We start from the raw sequence: 25,255 nt of genomic DNA, 5'->3' as shown, positions 1-25,255 counted from the left end.
CCCTCACTGCAAAGAACCCTTTCCTAACATCTACTTCGAATTTCCCCTGCTGAGATCTCATCTTAAATACTGTGTTCAGTTTTGGGCTCCCCAGTTTAAGAGGGACAGGGATCTGCTGGAGAGGGTCCAGCAGAGGGGATGAGGGGACTGGAGCACTGCCTGATGAGGAGAGGCTGAGGGACCTGGGGCTGCTTAGTCTGGAGAAGAGAAGACTGAGAGGGGATTTAATCAATGTTTATAAGTATCTGAGGGCTGCTAGGAGGGGGGGGACAGGCTCTGCTCACTGCTCCCTGGGATAGCACAAGGAGCAATGGGTGTAAGCTGCAGCACAGGAGGTTCCAGCTCAACACAAGGGGGAACTTCTTTACTGTAAGGGTCCCGGAGCACTGGCACAGGCTGCCCAGAGAGGCTGTGGAGTCTCCTTCTCTGGAGCCTTTCCAGGCCTGTCTGGATGTGTTCCTCTGTAACCTGTGCTAGATTGTGTGGTCCTGCTCTGGCAGGGGTTTGGATTCGATGGTCTCCTTGGGTCCCTTCCAACCCCTCACATCCTGTGAGCCTGTGATCTCCTCTTCCAGTTCAAACCCATTCCCCCTTGTCCTGTCATTACTAGACCTTGTCAATAGTCCCTCCACAGCCTTCCTGTAGCCCCCTTCAGATACTGGAAGGCCTCTTCCAGTAAGGTCTCCTTGAAGCCTTCTCCTCTCCATGCTGCAGAGCCCCAACTCTTGTAGCCTGTCCTCACAGCAGAGCTGCTGCAGTTCTCAAGCATCTTTGTGGCCTGCTCTGGGCTCGCTCCAACAGTTCCATGTCCTTCACTTTCAGTCCTCCCTTTTCCCCCAGCAATCTCTCTACCAGTGGGTGCCTGCTAGAAAGAGGTGGAATGGATTTTTCTCTGCTGTGTCCTAACAGGGCAAACAGCTCACACCACAAAACGTGGCCCAAAGAAGATGGCATGGTGCTCTTGGACTTTGTTCTGCCCCACTGTCAACACAAGCAATGAGCAGTAAGGGGATGGGTACAGCTCCCAGTGGGACAAAGCAAAAGGGGAAAGCAAACCTGCCAGACTTAGGGCAGGGCTGAGCGAGGTCAGCAGGCAGAGCTGCTTAGGAGGCTTGGGGGATTTTCCTCTTCTTCCCTTCAAAATGAGGAATCACTTTTTCCTACACAGTAGGCAAGAATATCACCCAGATCAGATGAGTACTATCCAGTGTTAGCAACCTGTTGGGGAGCTTCTTTCAAGCCCTGGCTGAGATACTTCTGGCAGAAAGCATCAGCATTCCAAGCAAAGTCAGTGCCAACGTCCCTGCGTGAAGTCCCAGCAACCTGCAGCGTCTGCCCTGGGAAGCTCTCCTGGGCAGACCTCGGAAGAGAAGCTGAGCTGTGCCTGTGAGGCCAGGCCCTGCACTGCGCTTAGCTAGAGCAGGCACACGGGAGAGAGAGCCAGCAGCGCTGCTGGCACGCCGCGGGCAGGGTGGGCGCCCGTGGGCAGCCGGCAGGTGCGTGGGCACAGGCAGCCAGCGGCAGGCTGCGCCCTGCCAGCCGCGCTCCTGCGGCTCTCCGCTGCGCCTCGGCGCCTGGCTTGGCAAGGCTGTCCTGGCAGGAGAGAAAGGGAGCCAGAACCTCTGCCGCTGCTAAGCACTGGGAAGTGGCTGTCAGGGGACGCTGCCAGTGTGTGCTGTGGCCTAAGGAGTCTCAGGGCAGTGAAAATGAGGAGGAGGAGCACAGTCCCACCTCGGGGTGCTTTTGTGGAGAGGCACAAGTGTCACTGCCTCTGCAGGGGAGGAGGAATCTGTCACGGGCAAGTGAAGTCCAAAGTGCTCCAGCACCAAGCACAGTGCTGGCGGTGCCCAGGCGAGGCTGAACACAAAGGACGTTTTTGGCCGCTCGCAGTCACAAGGCAGAGGCATGGCATCATTTGAGACTGTCAGCATCTGGGGTCTCCCAAAGGTCAGCTCTGTACTCCTGAAAGGCTGGGTGGGCATAGGCTACCTGCTAGGGCTCTGCTGGCACCCTGATTTCCATCAAGGCAGCATTAAGCCACGAGATCCCAAACTCTGGAGCTGGTGTGTCGATGCTGAGGGCATCCTTCTTCTCTCCCGCTGCAGGACCGCTGATGGTCCCAGTGGGTGGAACAACAGTGGTGCTCTTAGAACAAGACCACCCCGCAGCTTCCATGGCATAGGTGGGAGTTTGTATTCAATCACACAGGAGTCTCCTGGCAGCCTTCTTCAGCAGAGCTTTCTACCTTCCATCGTCCCCTTTCAGAGCGCCAAAGGGTCAACGCGAGAGGCATTGCCGTACAACGAACAGCAGGGACTGCAGTGCAGAATACACAGGATAAGAAACCTGAGGGGGACAAATAAAGGTTTTCACTGATTTCTGTCCCCCCCTTCCCACCTTCTCCTTAATCCTAAATGTAAGCCTGAATGTCGCCACCGGGACAAACAAGCATCACCTGCGATGGCCCTCCACAAGAGGGCTCCTACAACAGTAAAGGCAGAGCTGTTCACGGCCAGACAGGCGCTACAGTGGAGCTGCAGATGGGCTCAGTGCTCATGCTGGACCTTACCAAGGTGCCATCCCTCTGCGAAGTGGAGACAGCTAATGAGTGTATTACCTTATTTAAGCAGCAACAGGACATAGCTCAGTGTATCACACAGTTAAGAGGTGACAGCCACTAAAGCTGCAGCTGGGAAACACAAGAAAAGCCCGTCGAACTTTGGTAACAGAAGAGGAACGTGGCAGAATGGATTCATTCAGTAGGTGAACTCCTGCCACCCCCATCACAAAACCACCCAAAGTCATGCTAACCAAGGCTCTAGTGTCTGTTCCAGACAGGGCCTTCCCCAGAGCGGGTGGTCAGGCTTGGAAACGAGACAAGTGGCCTGCGTTGCAGCTTCCCCTCCTGCCGATGGCGAGAGTGGTGGCATTTTAGCTCACTGCAGCACATGGTGTGACAAATCCACCACTTCTAGGGCTCTGCAGGTTGGGCTGGACTCCTCCACAGGACTCCAGGTGGTTGAGGCCCCATCCCTGGAGATGCTCAATGCCAGGCTGGATGAGGCTGATCCCTGGAGATGCTCAATGCCAGGCTGGATGAGGCTAATCCCTGGAGATGCTCAAGGCCAGGCTGGATGAGGCTGATCCTTGGAGATGCTCAAGGCCAGGCTGGATGAGGCTGATCCCTGGAGATGCTCAATGCCAGGCTGGATGAGGCTGATCCCTGAAGATGCTCAAGGCCAGGCTGGATGAGGCTGTGGCCAGGCTGCTCTAGGGTAGGGTGTCCCTGCCTAAGGCAGGGGGGTTGAATCTGGCTGATCCTTGTGGTCCCTTCCAACCCTGACTGATTCTGTGATTCTACAGCTGTTGCCCCTCAGCATGACCCTGACAATCCAGCCTGCTGTGGTGAAAGCAGGAAATGCAGTAAGCTGTGTGTGATGTGCTGGTTTGAGGCTAATCGGAATATTTAACAGAGAGAAATGACAATCCTCAGCTGTGAGAAGAAAGAAAACAAACCCAACTGGTCTCTGTGTCTCTCATTCTTCTGCTGAGAAATGCAACTACTCAAAACATAGATGAGACACTGCGCAGGTAGCTCTCAGTTCTCTCTAGCGGGCTGGTCTGTGTGTTTGCCTCTGCCTTAGCTCTTTAATCCAACCTAACCCTTTTTCCTCTGACCTCCTTGTTGTCTTTTTGACATCTCACCTCAGATCTCTCCAGATTTATCACGTGAGATATATGGGGATTGGTCTGGTTGATTCTGAAGGGAGGGAAAGAGGGAGAGGGAAGGAGGTTTGGGTCAGGAGCCTCCTGGGCAATCTGATTGTTCAGGCAGAGGTGTTGTGTTTCTGTATTACTTTTAACTTGTACATAACTATATATATTTATGTAAATACCTGCTTGCAAATTGTGCTAAGCTGTGACTATAGCTTCATTCCTTAAGTCCCAGCTGGCTGAGCCTGGTCTGGGTGATTTCCTAAGAGAAGGGGGGCAGGGAACTCCCAAACCATCGCATGTGAGTAAGAACAGGTAGCTGTTCATCTTTCCTTAAGTCTCTTCAGTTGTAAAATGCCTTTCTGAAGCTCACAGCTGAGCTTTCAAGGCAAAGTTAAAATACCACTTTATAGTCCCAACCCCATGGTAAAGCAGAGTGGTCCTCAGCCCATCCTTCCCAACACCTCACTGTCAAAAGGAACTCCTTTAAAATGCGAGTGATTCCCAGGAGAGTTGTAGAGAAGAGAGCCACAGACCAGGCTGCCTTGCTGAGAGTTATCTCCTGCCTGCACAGATCCAGCTCAGCTTTCTTTCCCAACTGACACAGCCCAAGAAAGGGCAGAAGGAGGCCAAACAAGCCAGGAAGCAGCCCAGAGAGGGGACTGGAATTTTTGCTTGCTCTAACATAAAAGTGTAACAAACAAAAGGTGAAATTAAAGCCAACTATATTAGATGGGGAAGCTGCCCCAAACAGTTCACATTTTAACTTGGAAATGCTTTCCTAGCTTTGAGATTAGAAAAATGCTCTTCTTGTAAGGCTCCTGCCTGCTGGGCAGCTGTGTTTACTGTGCCACTTTGGACATGGTGAATATTGGGGGCTGGATGAGGCACTTGGTGCCATGGTTTAGTGAAATAGGGTCAGGTGACAGGGTGGACTCGATGACCTTAGAGGCCTTTTCCAACCTGGTTAATTCTGTGATTCAAGAAGGTTTTCCTTTTCCATTTCTCCAGATGCTCAAGGGAATGGGGATATTTCAGAAGCAGGCCAGCACTGCCAGGCTTACTGGGAAAGTTTGAGTTCATAGTATCACAGAATCATAAAACCAAACAGGTTGGAAGAGAGCTCCAAGCTCAGCCAGTCCAACCTAGCACCCAGCCCTAGGCAACCAACCAGACCATGGCACTAAGTGCCCCAGCCAGGCTTGGCTTCAACACCTCCAGGGACAGCAACTCCACCACCTCTCTGGGCAGCCCATTCCAATGCCAATCACTCTCCCTGGGAAGAGCAATTGTGCTCCTGTTGCTTGTGGGGCACTGCTTTGTTTGGGTTATTTCAAATTCCTATTCCTTTCAAATTCAGCTAGGTGGGGAGGGGCCTGGAGCAGAGCCCTGTGAGGAGAGGCTGAGGGAGCTGGGGGTGTGCAGCCTGCAGCAGAGGAGGCTCAGGGCAGAGCTCATTGCTGTCTGCAGCTACCTGAAGGGAGGCTGTAGCCATGGGGGGGTTGGGCTCTGCTGCCAGGCAAGCAGCAACAGAAGAAGGGGACAGAGTCTCAAGCTGTGTCAGGGGAGGTCTAGGCTGGATGTTGTTAGGAAGTTGTTGTCAGAGTGATTGGCATTGGAATGGGCTGCCCAGGGAGGTGGTGGAGTGGCTGTGGCTGGAGGTGTTGAAGCCAAGGCTGGCTGGGGCACTTAGTGCCATGGTCTGGTTGATTGGCCAGGGCTGGGTGCTAGGTTGGCCTGGATGAGCTTGGAGCTCTCTTCCAACCTGGCTGATTCTATGATTCTATGATTTATTCTTTTAGGGACCTGACTGGGAAACACCATGTGTCTAAGCTGGCAGTAGAGCCCTACTGCTTTTACTTACCCTACAGGACAGCAGGCACCTAAAAGCCATATCACAGAATCAACCAGGTTGGAAGAGACCTCCAAGATCATCCAGTCCAACCTATCACCCAGCCCTAACCAATCAACCAGACCATGGCACTAAGTGCCTCATCCAGTCTTTTCTTGAAGACCCCCAAGGATGGTGCCTCCACCACCTCCCTGGGCAGCCCATTCCAATGGGAAATGCCTTTGTGAGCGAACCTTACATGAGAACCTAATAGTACTGGAGAAGCCATGTTACCAAGAGAAGAATGGGAAAAAAGCTACCTGACAGTGCCTCCTCTTCACACAGATGATGTTTCTGATGTCATTTTAGAGCTTGTGAGTGGCTTTGTGCATTCTTTCACACCTTCTTCCACTGAATCCTGAGGCGTACCACTGCAAGAACAGACTGAAAAAGAAGGTCCCTCATTAGTATTTGAATTCCAGGAGACACAGAAGTGTTGAATGCAAATGTCTTTTGTAACAAACTAAGAAGAAATTAAAAATAAAGAAATCATAGAATCATAGAATCAGCCAGGTTGGAAGAGAGCTCCAAGCTCAGCCAGTCCAACCTAGCACCCAGCCCTGGCCAATCAACCAGACCATGGCACTAAGTGCCCCAGCCAGGTTTGGCTTCAACACCTCCAGGCACAGCCACTCCACCACCTCCCTGGGCAGCCCATTCCAATGCCAATCACTCTCTCTGACAACAACTTCCTAACAACATCCAGCTTAGACCTCCCCTGGCACAGCTTGAGACTGTGTCCCCTTCTTCTGTTGCTAGATGCCTGGCAGCAGAGCCCAACCCCACCTGGCTACAGCCTCCCTTCAGGCAGTTGCAGACAGCAATGAGCTCTGCCCTGAGCCTCCTCTGCTGCAGGCTGCACACCCCCAGCTCCCTCAGCCTCTCCTCACAGGGCTCTGCTCCAGGCCCCTCCCCAGCTTCATTGCCCTTCTCCAAACACCTTTCAGCACCTCAACATCTCTCTGCAATTGAGGAGCCCAGAACTGGACACAGCACTCAAGGGGTGTCCTGAGCAGTGCTGAGCACAGGGGCAGAAGAACCTCCCTTGTCCTGCTGCCCACACTGCTCCTCAGCCAGCCCAGGATGCCATTGGCTCTGCTGCCCACCTGGGCACACTGCTGCCTCCTCTTCAGCTCCTCTCTCCCAGCACCCCCAGCTCCCTCTCTGCCTGGCTGCTCTCAGCCACTCTGGCCCCAGCCTCTAGTGCTGCTTGGGGTTGTTGTATCCAAAATGTAGAACCCTGCACTTAGCCCTGTTCATTCTCATCCCATTGGCCTCTGCCCACCCATCCAGCCTGGCCAGGTCCCTCTGCAGGGCTCTGCTACCCTCCAGTAGCTCCACACCTGCTCCTAGCTTGGTGTCATCTGCAAAGTTACTGATGCTGGACTAAATCCTCTGGTCCAGATCATCAATAAAGATATTGAGCAGGACTGTGCCCAGCACTGATCCCTGGGGCACACCACTGGTGACAGCTGCCAGCTGGATGTGGCACCATTCACCACCACTCTCTGGGCCCAGCCCTCCAGCCAGTTCTTGATCCAGCACAGAGTGAATCTGTCCAAGCCATGAGCTGCCAGCTGTGCCAGGAGCTTGTTGTGGCAGACAGTGTCAAAGGCTTTGCTGCAGTCCAGGCAGACTCCAGACAATATGTCCTTGGCCTAATCGTGGACATTAAATTATCTGAACACACAAATCAGACACTTTCCATTCCTGACTTATTGAGAAAAACAAGCTGTGAGCATCTCAGAGTAGGGAGTTGTGAACCTCAACAAAACATCTCTGTGTTTTGGTCACCACCACAATCACAGAGCTGAGAGCTCTGGTTTCCGTTTTGCTCTCTTTCTATTCTCCCCTCCCACACTTCAGCTTTTTGAAGCATGGCATTCTGAGCTCAGAAACCACTCTCAGCATCACGGCAGCTCCTGACTCAGCTTTTCATTTGCCAGCACAACAGAGGTGCTGTTGGATGTATTCTGAGCTCCTAGCAGAGCTCTAGAAAGGTGATGTGTAGTCACAACAGCAGAATTTACTCTTAGGACAGGCATTTCCCTTTCCAAGTGTGCTGGTTTGAGCCTAGCTGGGATATTTTAGTGAGAACAATTAGACAGGCTGTGGAAAGGAAACACTGGTGATGTCTGCTGCACTCATAGGCTTGCTGAGATGGATAACAAGAACACAAACATAGATAGCACAGTTACTCTTTGGCTCTGGCTGCATGCACTTCTGTAACCTAACTTGTTGTCTAACTAATCCCTCTGCTTCCTAACCCCACCTGGCCGATTCTCCAAACTCACCTTGCACATAAGGCAAAGCCTGGGGTAAGGTAGAAGGGTGGAAAAGAGGTGACAGGGTGGCTGGGAGCCCCTCCTGGGCACTCTGGTTTCTGGGAGGGCTGTTGTGTTTCTATATTGGAATGGGCTGCCCAGGGAGGTAGTGGAGTCACCATCCCTGGAGGTGTTGAAGCCAAGCCTGGCTGGGGCACTTAGTGCCATGGTCTGGTTGGTTGGGCAGGGCTGGGTGCTAGGTTGGACTGAATGAGCTTGGAGGTCTCTTCCAACCTGGTTGATTCTATGATTCTACTTCTGTCTATAGCTGTAACTGTTGTAACTATCTGCTTGTATCTTGTGCTAAGCTGTAAGTATAAAGCTTCATTCTCATTTCCAGCTCAGCCAAATCTAGTCTGGGTGATTTCTTAAGTGTGGAGGTGACACCCAAACCATCACAGCAAGCAGGTGGCAACGCACAGCAGCACTGAGCTCTGGCAGTTGTGCAACTGAGAAGTTGGGCTGAAGTTCTAACCACAGCTATTTACAGTACATGTCTGGTCTGGAAAGTGGCTGTGCAAAATAGCTCCAACCTGACTCGGCAAACCAACTGCAAGGGGACCGAAAGGGACACTCCAGCTTACGCAGCCACCTCCCATGCTGCTGAAAGTCATCCTGTGGGGAGCAGCTGAGGGAGCTGGGGGTGTTTAGTCTGAATAGGAGGCTGAGAGGGGACATTATTGCCCTCTACAACTGCCTAAAAGGAGGTTGCAGTCGGCTGGAGCTGGTCTCTTCTCTTGAATTACTAATGCTAGGACAAGAGGAAATGGCCTCAAGCTTCATCAGTTGAGGCTTAGGTTGGCTGTTGGGAGGAAGCTGTTTCCTAAGCAGGAGGTCAGGCACTGGCACAGGCTGCCCAGGGAGATGGTGGAGTCCCCATCCCTGGAGGTGTTTAAAAGGAGAGTGGATGTGGTGCTTGAGGCTATGGTCTGGTGATGAAGGCTGCTGGGATGCAGGTTGGACTGGCTGATCCTGGTGGTCCTTTCCAAGCACAGTGATTCACAGTGATGAGATGTTGTGCTGAGGGGTTTGGTTGAGTCAAGGACTTGCCATTGTGAAACTAATGATTGGACTCTAAGCTTGAAGGGCTTTGCCAGCCTAAGTGATTCTGTGATCACATCCCACCACACTGGCATGCTTTTGACATCTCCTTTAAAAGCAATCTCGTTTCTATGTAAAAAGCTACCTCAGAATGCTCCAGAATCTTACTGATTCAATGGTAAAACAACTTTCCATTTCCAGCCTCTATTTGTTAACAGCTAAATGCTCCAATTCCAGTTCATTTTCTTCTATAACTAGAAGCTCATTATCCATGCAGCACAGGCTGTGAGCAGCTGTGATTTTCTCAGTTTCAACCTGCTTGCTGCTTTCCCATTGACATAGCTCCAGGGAAGAGCAGAGGCTCTCACAGGGGCACACGAGTGGAAAATGAGGTGCACAGGTGTAGTCACTGCCTTCCAGAAGCTTCCTTTCTTTCTGGCAAAACTTGAAAATTAGCCCAGCCTGACTTGGAGGTGACATTTGGTTTTGAAGGGATGTGGCTGGAGAGAAGGGAAAAAGGAAAATGGTAAAGCTGCCTCCACACTTCTCACTTGTCAGAACAGAATAGAATGAAATAGAATCAAACAGGTTGGAAGAGACCTCCAAGCTCAGCCAGCCCAACCTAGCACCCAGCCCTGGCCAATCAACCAGACCATGGCACTAAGTGCCCCAGCCAGGCTTGGCTTCAACACCTCCAGGCATGGCAACTCCACCACCTCCCTGGGCAGCCCATTCCAATGCCAATCACTCTCTCTGACAACAACTTCCTAACAACATCCAGCATAGACCTCACCTGAAGCACCTTGAGACTGTGTCCCCTTCTTCTGTTGCTGCTTGCCTGGCAGCAGAGCCCAACCCCACCTGGCTACAGCCTCCCTTCAGGGAGCTGCAGACAGCAATGAGCTCTGCCCTGAGCCTCCTCTGCTGCAGGCTGCACACCCCCAGCTCCCTCAGCCTCTCCTCACAGGGCTCTGCTCCAGGCCCCTCCCCAGCCTTGCTGCCCTTCTTTCAACACCTTCCAGAACATCAACATCTCTCTTGAATTGAGGAGCCCAGAACTGGACACAGCACTCAAGGTGTGTCCTGAGCAGTGCTGAGCACAGGGGCAGAAGACCCTCCCTTGTCCTGCTGCCCACACTGCTCCTGAGCCAGCCCAGGATGCCATTGGCTCTGCTGCCCACCTGGGCACACTGCTGCCTCATCTTCAGCTCCTCTCTACCAGCACCCCCAGCTCCCTCTCTGCCTCTCTGCTCTTCATTCACTCTGTCCCCAGCCTGTAGCACTGCTTTTGACCACACAAAGAAGACAAATCCATTTCTCCTCCCTGAAGTTCTTCTACAAGTGGGACATTGCTCTGCTTAAGACCTTTCTGGGGCTCTAGCACGATGCATTTTGTAAGTGGCTCTGTGAATTTCCTGAGGGGAGCGCATAGAGAGATCCAGTATTGAAAGCTTTCAGCTGCATCTATCAAGATCACCCAGATTCTTGGCATCTTCAAGCATCTCAATACACGAAAAAGAACCTTTGTGAATTCCTTCAGTTCTGCATGGTCTTGATTCTGGAGCTATTCTGACCTGCTGTCACAGCTCCCCATTACTTCTTCACTCGCAAATCTGAACCCAAGTGCCTCTTGCACACAAAATGTGGGGAAGTCTTAAAGTGGACTTATGACAGTAGATGCTGCACCAAAAAACTCTAACCAAGCCAAAAGAAAAGGGAGGGGAGAGAGGAGGAGAAGAGAGGGGAAGGGGGAAGGGGGAGGAGAGGAAGAGGAGAGGAAGAGGAGAGGAAGAGGAGAGGAAGAGGAGAGGAAGAGGAGAGGAAGAGGAGAGGAAGAGGAGAGGAAGAGGAGAGGAAGAGGAGAGGAAGAGGAGAGGAAGAGGAGAGGAAGAGGAGAGGAAGAGGAGAGGAAGAGGAGAGGAAGAGGAGAGGAAGAGAGAAGGAGAGGAAGAGAGGAGGAAAGGAGCAAAACCACACAGTGTCAGCCTAGCTTCTCTAAATGTATGTTTTACATCAGAACTCCATAAGCATTAAGAGCCTGTGGAACAAGGAGTGACACTTACCATGCCTTGAGAGGTACCTTGCTGCTAGGGCAAGAGCCAAAAGGAAGACGACAATGACGATGCTTGAAGCAGCAATGACATGATAAGGTGGGGGCTTAGGAAGGACAACACAGTCATTTGCTTTTTCTGAGACAGAAGAAACAGGACATTAAAGAAAGAGGCCAACAGCATATCAGCATTTTTATCACAGTATCACCAGGGTTGGAAGAGACCTCACAGATCATCAAGTCCAACCCTTTACCACAGAGCTCAAGGCCAGACCATGGCACCAAGTGCCACGTCCAGTCCTGCCTTGAACAGCTCCAGGGACGGCGACTCCACCACCTCCCCGGGCAGCCCATTCCAGTGTCCAATGACTCTCTCAGGGAAGAACTTTCTCCTCACCTCCAGCCTAAATTTCCCCTGGCACAGCCTGAGGCTGTGTCCTCTTGTTCTGGTGCTGGCCACCTGAGAGAAGAGAGCAACCTCCTCCTGGCCACAACCACCCCTCAGGTAGTTGCAGACAGCAATAAGGTCTCCCCTGAGCCTCCTCTTCTCCAGGCTAACCAATCCCAGCTCCCTCAGCCTCTCCTCGTAGGGCTGTGCTCAAGGCCTCTCCCCAGCCTCGTTGCCCTTCTCTGGACATGCTCAAGCATCTCAATGTCCCTCCTAAACTGGGGGGCCCAGAACTGAACACAGCACTCAAGGTGTGGTCTAACCAGTGCAGAGTACAGGGGCAGAATGACCTCCCTGCTCCTGCTGGCCACACCATTCCTGATGCAGGCCAGGATGCCACTGGCTCTCTTGGCCACCTGGGCACACTGCTGGCTCATGTTCAGGCAGGTATCAATCAGCACCCCCAGATCCCTCTCTGTCTGGCTGCTCTCCAGCCACTCCGAGCCCAGCTTGTATCTTTATGTAAGAGCAGGCAGGTGAATTTCAGTGATTCTGGCCAAATTCTAACTCAGCTATTCAGTCTGAAAAGTCACCCATTCAATAAACAAACAGACAAATCTGACAGCTAAATTTCTTCTATTCCTCTGCATCTGCTATGTGCTGAGATGTTTAACTCCCCCCCCTAGAATCTGAAATGCTGGATCTTTGTCCAGAACAGGGCTGAGGCAAGCAGCATTGTAAAACACAGAAGCTGTTTTAAAAGAAACTGGATGGGCTTGGTGGAAAAGTCTGAGTGTGTATCCAGAAAGCTTCCAATCTCTGCAGTTTTTCCTACTGTTTTCCCCAGATTTATGCCTAACTTTGTTCCCCTTCTGAATTTTCAGAATTGGAGAATTAAACAGACTAGAACAGACCTGCTTCTGTGTGGCAGAAAAATAAGTGGTGTGGCAGTGCTTCAGTGGATCTGGAGCCTTTGGCTCTCTACACTGGAGAGGACCACTTGGACATTAGAGCAAACAATACAGAGTACAGGACAACCCTAACGAGGCAGCAGGGACAGACTTGGTGCTTGTTAATAGGTCTTTGGATTTTCATCATCATCATCATCATCATCTGTCACTGTGCTCATTTGAGGCTAGCTGGAATATTTTAGGGAGGAAAAAATAGATGCTAGGCTGTGAAAAGGAAACACTGGTGGTGTCTGCTGCACTCCTAGGCTTGCTGAGATGGAGAAGAACAAGGACACAAGCACAGCTAACAGAGTGGGTCTCTGTCACAGCTGGTGCCTGTACATTTTCTCCTTGGGCTGCTTCTGTGTAACTAAGCCTTCTGCTTCCTAACCCCCCTGGCCAATCCTCCAAACTCATCTTGCACAGAAGGCAAAGTCTGGGATAAGGTATAGGGGTGGGAAGAAGGTGGAAGGGTGGTTGGGAGCCCCTGCTGGGCACTCTGGTTTCTGGCAGGGCTGTTGTGTTTCTGTATTACCTTTAACTTGTCTCTCTGCTTGTCTCTTGTGCTAAGCTGTGAATATAAAGCTTCATTCCTTAACTATCAGCTTGGCTGAGTCTAGTCTGGGTGATTTCATGGGGGGGGGAACTCCCAAACCATCACAGTCACAAGCCTGATCCACTGTACCATCTTCCACCACCACTGCAGGCTTTGCCTCCTGCATGTAGCAGAGGCTGGTTTTGATCTGAAACTCTGTGTTCACAACAGCTTTTTTTTGTTCAACACCACTTCCATCACACCGAAACAGCACTGCTCCCACATCATAAAAGTGAAGGAATGGGTGTCTGGTGACTGCTGCTGTCACTGCTGATGGCTCCTTCCTCTGAGAAGCTGTTACTTTCTGTTTCTGTGTAGTGTGGTACTCACAGCCTTTTTCTAGTGTCTTCTCTTGGGGGCATAAAGCACTACTCTCTGGCACTTGTCCTGAAGCTGAATGGCCACTCTCCTCCTGAGCCCCTTGGATGAATTAGGTCACTGCTGTGGTAGGTCTGATGGGCCAGAAATAGGCTTTTAGACATACTGGCTTGCCCAGGCATGGTTTTCTCCTGTGGTAAACAAGCTACACACCCAGGGAGGTGGTGGAGGCACCGTCCCTGGGGGTCTTCAAGAAAAGACTGGATGAGGCACTTAGTGCCATGGTCTGGTTGATTGGATAGGGCAGGGTGATAGGTTGGACTGGATGATCTTGCAGGTCTCTTCCAGTCTGGTTGATTCTATGATTCTACGCACACTTAGCTTGTGCCTGCCTTCTGCAAGACCTGTGATATTCCCAAATTTGGGGAAAGCAAACCTATGGCTTCACCCAATATGGTCAGGCTTGGCTAACTCCCATTCTGATTGGCCATTCTGTGTGCAAAGGGCAATTAGTCCTGGCCCATGCTGATAAAAGAGACACACAGGTAAACACAGTGTGTGCTCTGCCATTGTATTCGTGCCTGCTGTAGCCTGCTGCCATTGCTTACTGCCTTGCTGTGTGCCTGGAGACTCCACTCTCATGAGTTTACCAGGGACAGGCTCTAAATGCCTCCATGCAATCAGCCTGCACAGCCAGCATGACACTGTGCTGAGACTGCACATGGCAAGACATCCTGCCTGCACCTGAAAGCCTCCTGCCAAGATGAGAAGTCCTGGAGATACACAGATCATCCAGAGGAGCCAGGAGACAAGGTCAGAGATTGTCTGCCTCCTGTCCCCAGAAGCCTGGGAAGAATCAGAGGTCTCAGCAGCTGAGAGTGAGCAGAGTTCCCTGAAAGCATTTGGGCACAGTCTGGGGCTGTGGCCAGTCCCTGTGAGTTGGGTAATAATAGTAAATACCTAAAGCCTCTTTCTAATTCACCACTGCCTTCTGCCATAAGCAGCAAAGTGCTTCTTGAGTCCATCTAGAGGGCAAGTGCACATGCCAGTGGCATTTGGCCACAGGCACCTTCTCTTCCAGTTCAGTTCATGTTCATCTATTTTGCTGGTTATTACTAGACCTAGTTACTAACTGTAAGATGTTTCCATGACTGTGTGAAGAACTGATTATTATTATTAGAATTAGTGGCCAGGGGTGGCAGAGTTCTGAAGGGCAAAATTAATAAACAAGACTAATTTTGGAAAAAAATATCATAGAATCAGTCAGGGTTGGAAGGGAGCACAAGGAGCAGCCAGTTCCAAGCCCCCTGCCATGCCCAGGGACACCCTACCCTCGAGCAGGCTGCACACAGCCTCAGCCAGCCTGGCCTCAAACACCTCCAGCCATGGGGCCTCAACCACCTCCCTGGGCAACCCATTCCAGCCTCTCACCACTCTCCTGCTCAGCAACTTCCTCCTCACCTCCAGCCTCACTCTCCCCACCTCCAGCTTTGCTTCATCCCCCCCCATTCCTGCCACTCCCTGAGAGACTAAAAAGTCCCTCCCCAGCTTTTTTGTAGCCCCCTTCAGATCCTGGAAGGCCACAAGAAGGTCACCTGGGAGCCTCCTCTGCTCCAGCCTGCACAGCCCCAACTCTTTCAGTCTGTGCTCACAGCAGAGCTGCTGCAGCCTCTGAGCATCCTCCTGGCCCTGCTCTGGACACACTCCAGCATCTCCACAGCCCTCTTGGAATGGGGGCTCCAGAACTGGATGCAGTACTCCAGGTGGGGTCTCAGCAGAGCAGAGCAAAGGGGCAGAATCCCCTCCCTGGCCCTGCTGGCCACATTTCTGCTGCTGCAGCCCAGGCTCTGCTTGGCTTTCTGGGCTGCAAGTGCACACTGCTGGCTCCTGTTGAGCTTCTCCTCCAGCAGCACCCCCAAGTCCCTCTCCTCAGGGCTGCTCTCCAGCCAGTCTCTGCCCAGCCTTGCATTAATTATCTCACATTAATTAATTATCCCCTTCCTAACAGTACCTTAATGAATAAGGTATAAATCCCTAGGAGAAGCAGCATTTCTCTAGCTTCTCTTGAGGGTGCCCTTAGCTCTACAGTGGAAGCATCAGACCAAGAGACGTTTCAGCATGCCTTTTCCTTTGGCAATGACCATTTGCTTGCAAACCTCCTTCTCCTGCAGAACATCTGCCTTCTATGGTGCTGCCTCCCCCCAGGCTGCTTCCACTTCTGCCTCAGGTTTTTCAATGCACAGATTGATCTGTGATCACCAACAAGCCATGAAGAGTGATGGATTGTTTTTCAGGATGAGTTAGCCCTATATTAAATAGGTGTATGAAGGCAGAATTTTGGGTTTGACTCCAGCTATCAGATCCTCTCAGTGAAGCAGGATAAATTTACTTGTTGAATGAGGAAATTCCTTCAGGCATCACCTGTGCCTTTCAAGGCAAGGAGCCAGATGAGGTTCAACAAGGCCAAGTGCAGAGTCCTGCCTCTGGGGAGGGATAATAAACTGCAGCAGTCCAGGCTGGGAGGTGACTGCTGGAGAGCAGCCCTGTGGAGAGGGACCTGGGGGTGCTGGTGGAGAACATCCATGGCACAGCAATGTGCCCTTGTGGCCAAGAAGGCCAATGGGACCCTGGGGTGTATTAGGAGGAGTGTGTCCAGCAGAGCAAGGGAGGTTCTCCTGCCCCTCTGCTCTGCCCTGCTGAGACCTCATCTTGAATACTGCCTTCAGTTTTGGGCTCCCCAGTTGCAGAGGGACAGGGATCTGCTGGAGAGGGTCCAGTGCAGGGCTATGAGGATGATGAGGGGACTGGAGGGCATGGCTGATGAGGAGAGGCTGAGGGACCTGGGGCTGCTTAGTCTGGAGAAGAGAAGACTGAGAAGGGATTTGATCAATGTTTATAAGTATCTGAGGGCTGTCAGGAGGGGGGGACAGGCTCTGCTCACTGCTGCCTGGGATAGCACAAGCAGCAATGGGTGTAAGCTGCAGCACAGGAGGTTCCAGCTCAACACAAGGGGGAACTTCTTTACTGTAAGGGTCCCAGAGCCCTGGCACAGGCTGCCCAGAGAGGCTGTGGAGTCTCCTTCTCTGGAGCCTTTCCAGGCCTGTCTGGATGTGTTCCTCTGTGATCTGTGTCAGATAGGATTGTCCTGCTCTGGCAGGGGGGTTGGACTTGATCTCCTTGGGTCCCTTCCAACCCCTGCCATCCTGTGAGCCTGTGATCTCTCCTGTCCCTCCCTTTGAACACCACATCTCCATCACACAACTGGCAGCAAAGCATCCTGGTACAAAGGAGCACTGAATGGTGGCGACACCAGCCTGTGGGAGCCATGAATGCTGGCACCACCAGATCCCACCGGGATTCAGCTGCCCTCCCACATGACTCACGTTTGGGCAGCAGGAAGGCAGAGCTGTCTCTGCCTGGCAGAGCCTGTCACACCTCTCCCCTCCCACCCTTGCTGTCTCAGGCTTGGAGCTACTTTGGTAGGCAGCTCACAGGTGGGGTCGCTGAGCCCTCCTTGCACGAAGAGACACACAGAATGTACTGCTTTCTCAGAAAGGCAGCTCAGGCTCAGCAGTAGTGGTCTTGTACCACAAACTCTCACTAAAACCTACTCAGAAGCAGGCTGGTGGAGGTGACAAAGCCATTGTACTCCAGGGAGCAAGTGAAGCTGGCGTCTTGGGTCAGGCTGAGCCAGAGCTGGGCAGTGACGTTGTACAGGCTGAGGCTGGACTTGGCCACCTGGCTGGCATTCCACACCACAGGCTTGCTGTCGAGGGCTCCACAGACTTTAGGCTTGGGGAAACCTCCATGAGAAGAGCAGGTGAGCATCACCTCAGCTGACTCACAGGAACTGGCGACCACCTCCGCTGTCACGTTCGGTGTGCTGAAGTCAGCTGAAGCAAGAGAGAGTTTGTTACCATGCTGCCAGACCACGGAGAGGATTGGGGTCCTGATCACTCGGGGTCGAAGCAAAGACTCCCCCCCAGGGCATTCTTCCTCCATCATAATCTGTCTGGCCTCTCTTGTGCCACAGCATTCCCCCCACAGCCTTGAGTCGATATGGCCTTTGTGTCCTTTCTCCTGCCTGGACAGTACAGAGGCTTCAAGTTCCATTTGGTGCTGCCATTTCATAGCATCAACCAGGTTGGAAGAGAGCTCCAAGCTCAGCCAGCCCAACCTAGCACCCAGCCCTGGCCAGTCAACCAGACCATGGCACTAAGTGCCCCAGCCAGGCTTGGCTTCAACACCTCCAGGGAAGGCAACTCCACATACAGCAATTTGTGGGACAACAGAAAGAATCATAAAGCAGGCAGGAAAAACAAGGAACTGAACAAGGGTCTGGTGGGTCCTACTTGATGGGAGGTTGACCACAAGCCAGCAGTGTGGTCCTGTGGCCAGGAGGGCCAATGTCATTCTGGGGTGTATTAGAAGGGTTGTGGCTAGCAGGTCAACAGGTTCTCCTGCCCTTCTACTGTGCCCTGGTGAGGCTGCATCTGGAGTACTGTGCCCAGTTCTAGGCTCCCCAGTTCAAGAGGGACACAGAACTGCTTCAGAGAGTCCAGTGCAGAGCCACAAAGATGGTGAGGGGAAGGGAACAGCTCTGTTAGGGGGAGAGCCTGAGGGAGCTGGGGCTGTACTGCTGGGAGAAGAGGAGCCCGAGAGGTGACCTCATCAGTGGTTATAATTATGTACAGGTGAGTGCCAGGAGGCTGGAGCCAGGCTCTGCTGGGTGCCCAGTGCCAGGACAAGGGGCAGTGGGTGGAATCTGAGGCACAGGAAATTTCATGGACACATGAGGAGGAATTTTATTCCCTGTGAGGGTGACAGCACACTGGAACAGGCTGCCCAGGGGGCTGTGTAGCCTCTGCCTCTGGAGATAGTCAAGATCACAGTATCATCAGGGTTGGAAGAGACCTCACAGATCATCGAGTCCAACCCCTTACCACAGAGCTCAAGGCCAGACCATGCATGCCTAAAGTCTAGGGTTGCAAGCTTAGAATACCTCCTCCTGGGTGCCCTGAGGATCTTAAATTCAACTGCTTCATGGTCACTGCAGCCAAGGCTGTCCCTGAGCCTCACACTGGTCATAGAATCATAGGAATCAACCAGGTTGGAAGAGACCTCCAAGCTCAGCCAGTCCAACCTAGCACCCAGCCCTGGCCAATCAACCAGACCATGGCACTAAGTGCCCCAGCCAGGCTTGGCTTCAACACCTCCAGGAACGACAACTCCACCATCTCCCTGGGCAGCCCATTCCAATGCCAATCACTCTCTCTGCCAACAACTTCCTCCTAACATCCAGCCCAGACCTCCCCTGGCACAACTTGAGACTGTGTCCCCTTGTTCTGTTGCTGGTTGTTTGGGAGAAGAGAAGGTCACCAGCCCTTCCCTGTTGGTAAGAACAAGGTCCAGCATGGCACCTTTTCTTGTTGGTTCCTCTACCATCTGGAGGAGGAAATTGTCATCTATTCAAGCCAGGAACATCCTGATTGCTGATGCCTTGCTGTGTTGTCCCTCCAGCAGATGTCAGGGTGGTTGAAATTCCCCATGAGGACCAGGGCTTGTGACCTGGGAGCTGATTCTATTTGCCTGTGAAGGACCTCATCTGTTTGGTCCTGCTGGTCAGGTGGCCTGTAGCAGACCCCTACAGTACCATCCAATTTGACTTGGATGATTTCCATGCACCAAGGACTTGGTCTCTACTTTGCCCAGAAGACAGCAGGAGGCAGAGGCATGCAGAAGGAGGCCCCTGGGAAGGGTCCTTTCCCAAGAGGGAGATACTAAGGAGAGGATGTTAAGTTGGTGGTGGGAAAGGTAAATTTTCCATACCTGGAGTAGCTTTGAGGGAGGAGGGAGACTGCTAGAATGGAAATAATGAAGACACCTTCTGGCCCTCCTTCAGGCTTCCTGATGAAAACCTGTCTGCTACACTACGACTAGAGCTCGGAGGAGCATCCCTTGCACCCAGAGGTTAGAGTGGAAGACCTGAGGCGGCGAGAGGCAACCCACCTACCTGTAACAAAGAAGGCGACGTGCTTTTCACACAGGACACGTGCCAAACTGAGCACCTGAACTATACACTGGTAGGAGCCATTGTCCAAGATTTCCACGGGGGAGATCCACAGGGTGAAGTTCCTGGTGTCCAGCACCGTGCGGTTCTCGTAGCGCTCGTCAGTGGTGATACCCTGCTCCGGAACGTAGGCGAGCACGACCTCTGTGGTGCTCTTCTGCCAGTAGATTCGGTAGCTCTGGAGGCTTTCCGAGCTGGAAAGCTCATGACAACAAGGCAGGCCAACCTTTTCCCCCATTTTGCCTTTGATCTGTTCAAAATAGCCTGCATAGCCTGCAGCAGGGAGGGAAACAGAGTCAGTGAGACAGCGGTAAAGCTTTGTGTCTGCTGCGCCTTTTGGCTCTGGCAGCACCCACTGATGCTCCTCATCACCCACTGAGCTGTGCACAACTTCAGCTCTGCACTGAAGGGAAGCTGAACCAGGAAAGGTTGAGAGGGGTAGGGGGAAGGTGCAGGAGTGGTTGAGAGCCCCTCCTGGGGACTCAGGTTTCTGGGATGGAGTTGTGTTTCTGTATTCCCTTTTACCTTGTCTATTTCTGTCTATACTGTAACTATCTGCTTGTCTATTGTGCCAGCTGTAAATATAAGCTTCATTCAATTTCCAGAGCTGGCTGAGTCTAGTCTGGGTGATTTCCAAAGTGTGTGTGTGGGGGGGGGGGGGGGGCAGGGAACACCCAAACCATCACAGTCCGGAAGGTTGAGTTGCTTTATGTTTGCCCTGCTTGCCTCAGCCTCATTACCTAAGCATCTGTCAGGGGGTATCATAGAATGGTTTAGGTTGGAAGAGACCTCAAAGATTATCCAGTTCCAACCCCCTGCCATAGGCAGGGACACCTCCCACTAGAATAGGCTGCTTGAGGCCTCAAGATTCCTCTCCCCCAATCCCCCATTCCCCTCTCCACCTCCTCTCTCCCTCTCTCTCCTTATTGGGAGATAAAAAAGGCAGGGGGAAAAAAAAAGGAGGGAGAGACTTATAGTTGATTTACACAAAATAGTTTACTTCTCTACTACGAGGGTCTCAGATTACAGCAGCACATGCAGAGAGAGCAGAGGGAAAAGCTGCATCCACCTACAGCAGCCAAAAGGGCACACAAGTCTGCTGCACTGCCCTGAAAGCAGAAAACCCAAATAGCTGACTGCAGGACAGAAAATATTCAAATTCCTTTTTCTTTCCCTGCAGAACAGATCTCAGTCATCACCTCCGAGACAGAAAGCAGGAAAGTCCTGACCAGGCAGGGTGCCACTGATGGGCAGAGTGCAGCATCAGCCCTCGGTGGAGGTGAGGCCTCATGTGCAAAGCCTCTGTGCAGAGTGAACGCTTGACACAGCTGAGCCTAACACATTACAGCCGGACTGATGTTGGCTCACACGTTACTGTCAGAGCCAGTGGCCAAAGGCAGCTACACTGTACAGAGGCTCACAGTGTGGCCCAGGCTGAGGGTGTGATGGGGATGCTGTGACATTCAAATCGTCACAAGCTTGCTGTCTGCCAGCGCTCGTTTGGGTAGCAGTGATGCGCTTCAGAGTCCTACGGCTGCAGTGCTGCAGGGACACAGGCAGATGTTCAGCCAGAGCGGAGCACTGGCACAGGCTGCCCAGAGAGGGTCTGGAGTCTCCTTCTCTGCCTGTCAAGGCCTGTCTGGATGTGTTCCTCTGTGACCTGTGTCAGATAGCAGTGTCCTGCTCTGGCAGGGGGGTTGGACTGGATGATCTCTTTGTGTCCCTTCCAACCCCTAACACGCTGTGATCTTGGGGCTTGTTGAAGTTAAGCTCCTTTCTTGGGCTGTGTCAGTTTGGAAAGAAAGCTGAGCTGGATCTGTGCAGGCAGGAGATAACTCTCAGCAAGGCAGCCTGGTCTGTGGCTCTCTTCTCTACCACTCTCCTGGGAGTCACTCGCATTTTAAAGGAGTTCCTTTTGACAGTGAGGTGTTGGGAAGGATGGGCTGAGGACCACTCTGCTTCACCATGGAGTTGGGACTATAAAGTGGTATTTTAACTTTGCCTTGAAAGCTCAGCTGTGAGCTTCAGAAAGGCATTTTACAACTGAAGAGACTTAAGGAAAGATGAACAGCTACCTGTTCTTACTCACATGCGATGGTTTGGGAGTTCCCTGCCCCCCTTCTCTTAGGAAATCACCCAGACCAGACTCAGCCAGCTGGGACTTAAGGAATGAAGCTATAGTCACAGCTTAGCACAATTTACAAGCAGAGAGTTACAACAGGTACAGCTACAGACAGAAATAGACAAGTTAAAGGTAATACAGAAACACAACAGCCCTGCCAGAAACCAGAGTGCCCAGCAGGGGCTCCCAACCACCCTGCCACCTTCCTCCCACCCCTCTACCTTATCCCAGAGTTTTGCCTTCTGTGCAAGATGAGTTTGGAGGATTGGCCAGGGGGGTTAGGAAGCAGAAGGCTTAGTTACACAGCAGAGCAGAAGGCTTAGTTACACAGAAGCAGCCCAAGGAGAAAATGTACAGGCACCAGCTGTGACAGAGACCCACTCTGTTAGCTGTGTTTGTGTCCTTGTTCTTCTCCATCTCAGCAAGCCTAGGAGTGCAGCAGACACCACCAGTGTTTCCTTTTCACAGCCTAGCATCTATTTTTTCTCCCTAAAATATTCCAGCTAGCCTCAAACGAGCACAGTGACAGATGATGATGATGATCCAAAGACCTATTAACAAGCACCCAGTCTGTCCCTGCTGATTGGTTAGGGTCATCCTGTACTCTGTATTGTTTGCTCTAATGTCCAACCATCATTCCACCTTCTTTCCACCCCTCTTCCTTATCCCAAACACTACCTTATGTGCAAGGTCTGTTGCAAGGATGGGCAAGGGTTAGAAGCAGAAGGATTAGTTACACAGAAGCAGCCCAGGGAGAAAGCACAGGCTCAGACAGACACACACACACTCTGTCCTGTCTATGGTTTTGTGCTTGCTTTCGTACATCTCAGCAAGCCTATGAGTGCAGCAGACATCATCAGTGTTTCTCTTTCACAGCCTGTCACCTACTTTTTCTCATTAAAATGTTCCAATTTGCCTCAAACTAACAGAAGCCAGGACACAGAGGCTGAGATAGAACACAAAATCTTCCAGCCCTCTCACAGTATCATCAGGGTTGGAAGAGACCTCACAGATCCTCAAGTCCAACCCTTTACCACAGAGCTCAAGGCCAGACCATGGCACCAAGTGCCACGTCCAATCCTGCCTTGAACAGCTCCAGGGACGGCGACTCCACCACCTCCCCGGGCAGCCCATTCCAGTGTCCAATGACTCTCTCAGGGAAGAACTTTCTCCTCACCTCCAGCCTAAATCTCCCCTGGCACAGCCTGAGGCTGTGTCCTCTCGTTCTGGTGCTGGCCACCTGAGAGAAGAGAGCAACCTCCTCCTGGCCACAACCACCCCTCAGGTAGTTGTAGACAGCAATAAGGTCTCCCCTGAGCCTCCTCTTCTCCAGGCTAACCAATCCCAGCTCCCTCAGCCTCTCCTCGTAGGGCTTGTGCTCCTCGCAGCACAGCTACCCCCGTCCCACTTCTCCTCTTTAAATCTGTGGGAAGCACACTGAGGCAGTCCCAGCAACACTATGGAATGCTTTAATACCAAATAAATGAAGTAGAATGTGCAATTAAAGGATCAACCTCTCATTTAACTGGTTTCATAGAATCCACCAGGTTGGAAGAGACCTCCAAGATCAGCCAGTCCAACCTAGCACCCAGCCCTATCAACCAGACCATGGCACTAAGTGCCCCAGGCAGTCTTTTCTTGAACATGCCCAGGGATGGTGACTCCACCACCTCCCTGGGCAGCCCATTCCAATGCCAATCACTCTCTCTGCCAGCAACTTCCTAACAACATCCAGCCTAGACCTGCCCTGGCACAGCTTGAGGATGTATCCCCTTCTTCTGTTGCTGCTTGCCTGGCAGCAGAGCCCAACCCCACCTGGCTACAGCCTCCCTTCAGGTAGTTGTAGACAGCAATGAGCTCTGCCCTGAGCCTCCTCTGCTGCAGGCTGCACACCCCCAGCTCCCTCAGCCTCTCCTCACAGGGCTGTGCTCCAGGCCCCTCCCCAGCCCTGTCGCTCTTCTCTATGCAACGAGTCATCACAAACTGGGGAATCCCCTGCTGACTGGAAAAGGAGAAACATAATCCCTGTCTTCAAAAAGGGAAAGAAAGACCCTGGAAACTATAAGCCAGTCAGTCTCATCTCTGTGCCTGGCTAAAAGCAGAGAGCAGATCCTCCTGAAGGCCTTGCTAAAGCACACAGAAAATGAAGCAGAGGTGGTTGGTGCTAACCAGCACAGCTTCACCAAGGGAGATCATGCCTGATGAGCTTGATGGCTTTCTGTGATGGAGTTACAGCATCAGTGGACAAAGGAAGAGCAACTGATGTCATTGACCTGGACTTGTGTAAAGCTTTTGATCATGTCCTGAATGACATCCTGCTCTGGACAGCATGGACTTGAGGGATGGCTCACTCACTGCATTAGGAATCAGCTGGATGGCTGCACTCAGAGAGTTGTGGCCACTGGCTCAACGTCCAGATGGAGCCCAGTGACAAGTGGCACCCCTCGAGGGTCAGCACTGGGACCAGTGCTATTCAATGTCTTTGTGGGTGATATGGGCAGTGGGATTGAGTGCACCCTCAGCAGCTCTGACAGCGAGCTGTGTGGACTGGGCCATACACAGGGGGTAAGGGATGCCATCCAGAGAGACTCGAAACGGCTCCTCAGGTGGCTCCAAGCCACCCTTACGAAGTTCAACAAGGCTAAGTGCAAGGTCCTACACCTGGGTTGGGGCAATCCTAAGCATAGATATAGGCTGGGCAAGGAGTAGCTCAAGAACAGTCTCAAGGAGAAGGACTTGGAGGTGTCAGTTGATGAAAAAATTCACCACAAGCTGGCAATGTGTACCTGCAACCCAGGTGCCCCTGCAAGCCAAGGGCAACTGTGTCCTGGCCTCCAGACAAAGAAGTCTAGCCTTGAGCTCTGTGGTAAAGGGTTGGACTCGATGATCTGTGAGGTCTCTTCCAACCCTGATGATACTATGATACTAAGTGTGACCAGAAGGATTGGGAAGGTGATTCTCACTCTCTACTTTGCTCTCATGAGACCCCACTTGGAGTACTGCTTCCAGTACTGGTGTTGCCAGAGCAAGGACATCAGACTGCTGCAGTGGATCCAGAGGAGGGCCATGAAGATGATTAGGGGGCTGGAATACCTTCCTTGTGGGGACAGCCTGAGAGAGCTGGGGCTGTTCAGCTCTAGGGGAACTTTAGAGCAACCTTCCAGTACCTGAAAGGGAACTAGGAGAAAGCCAGAAAGGGACTTTTTCACAAGGGCATGTAGTGCCAGAAGAAGAGTGAATGGATTTGAGCTGGAGTAGGGTAGCTTTAGACTGGATATTTGAAAGAAGCTCCTTACAGAGAGGGTGGTGAGATAGTGGAACAAGCTGTGCAGTGAGGGTGTGGATGCCTTCTCCCTGCAGATGATCAAGGCCAGGCTGGATGAGGCCATGAGCAATCTGGTCTAGTAGAAAGCATCTCTGCTCATGACAGAGGCAGGTGGAACTAGATGACCCTCAAGGTTGCCTCTAATGCAAACCATCCCACAAATCTATGACTCACCCTGTGCTGAGAAGTTGCACAGTTTGATTGCATGTCGTGTGGAAGAGCATCTCCTTCTGTTCACCCTTAAAAGCAGCCCTCTTTAGGGTGTGATTCTTGACATTCCTTTTCCTGCATGTCGTGTGCTCTCTTCCCTGCCCTGCAGATGTGCTCCCTTCCCTGACCATATCTTTACTTGTCACAGTTCAGCTCTTAGGGCTGCTGGAGAGACTCACAAGAGCAGCCAGCCAAACTTGAGGATTGTGGAGCCTAATAAAGCCAATTCTCCCTTTTCTTCTGCAGCAACAGGGGAA

General features: G+C 52.1%; 1 protein-coding gene across 2 annotated transcripts in view; it reads right to left on the bottom strand.

Moving 5' to 3' along the window:
- Positions 1 to 1,361: 1,361 nt before the first annotated feature.
- The window catches only part of CD80 (CD80 molecule), a 41,556-nt gene continuing 17,662 nt past the window's right edge, over positions 1,362 to 25,255 (bottom strand). Inside the window, exons 2-5 of one of the 2 annotated variants that reach the window (XM_064152139.1) lie at positions 19,285 to 19,614; positions 16,883 to 17,164; positions 11,034 to 11,159; positions 1,362 to 2,346 (exon numbers count right to left, since the gene is read on the bottom strand). In XM_064152139.1, the coding sequence (XP_064008209.1) occupies positions 2,201 to 2,346; positions 11,034 to 11,159; positions 16,883 to 17,164; positions 19,285 to 19,614 (884 nt within the window). In that variant the 3' untranslated portion in view covers positions 1,362 to 2,200. Of the gene's footprint in view, positions 2,347 to 5,869; positions 5,990 to 11,033; positions 11,160 to 16,882; positions 17,165 to 19,284; positions 19,615 to 25,255 lie in introns of those variants that run through there. The other variant, XM_064152140.1, reaches the window with a different exon arrangement.

The sequence above is a fragment of the Pogoniulus pusillus genome, chromosome 12 (genome assembly GCF_015220805.1).
Source record: "Pogoniulus pusillus isolate bPogPus1 chromosome 12, bPogPus1.pri, whole genome shotgun sequence".
NCBI classification, from domain to species: Eukaryota; Metazoa; Chordata; class Aves; order Piciformes; family Lybiidae; genus Pogoniulus; species Pogoniulus pusillus.
This window is presented reverse-complemented; position numbering and strand designations above follow the sequence as displayed.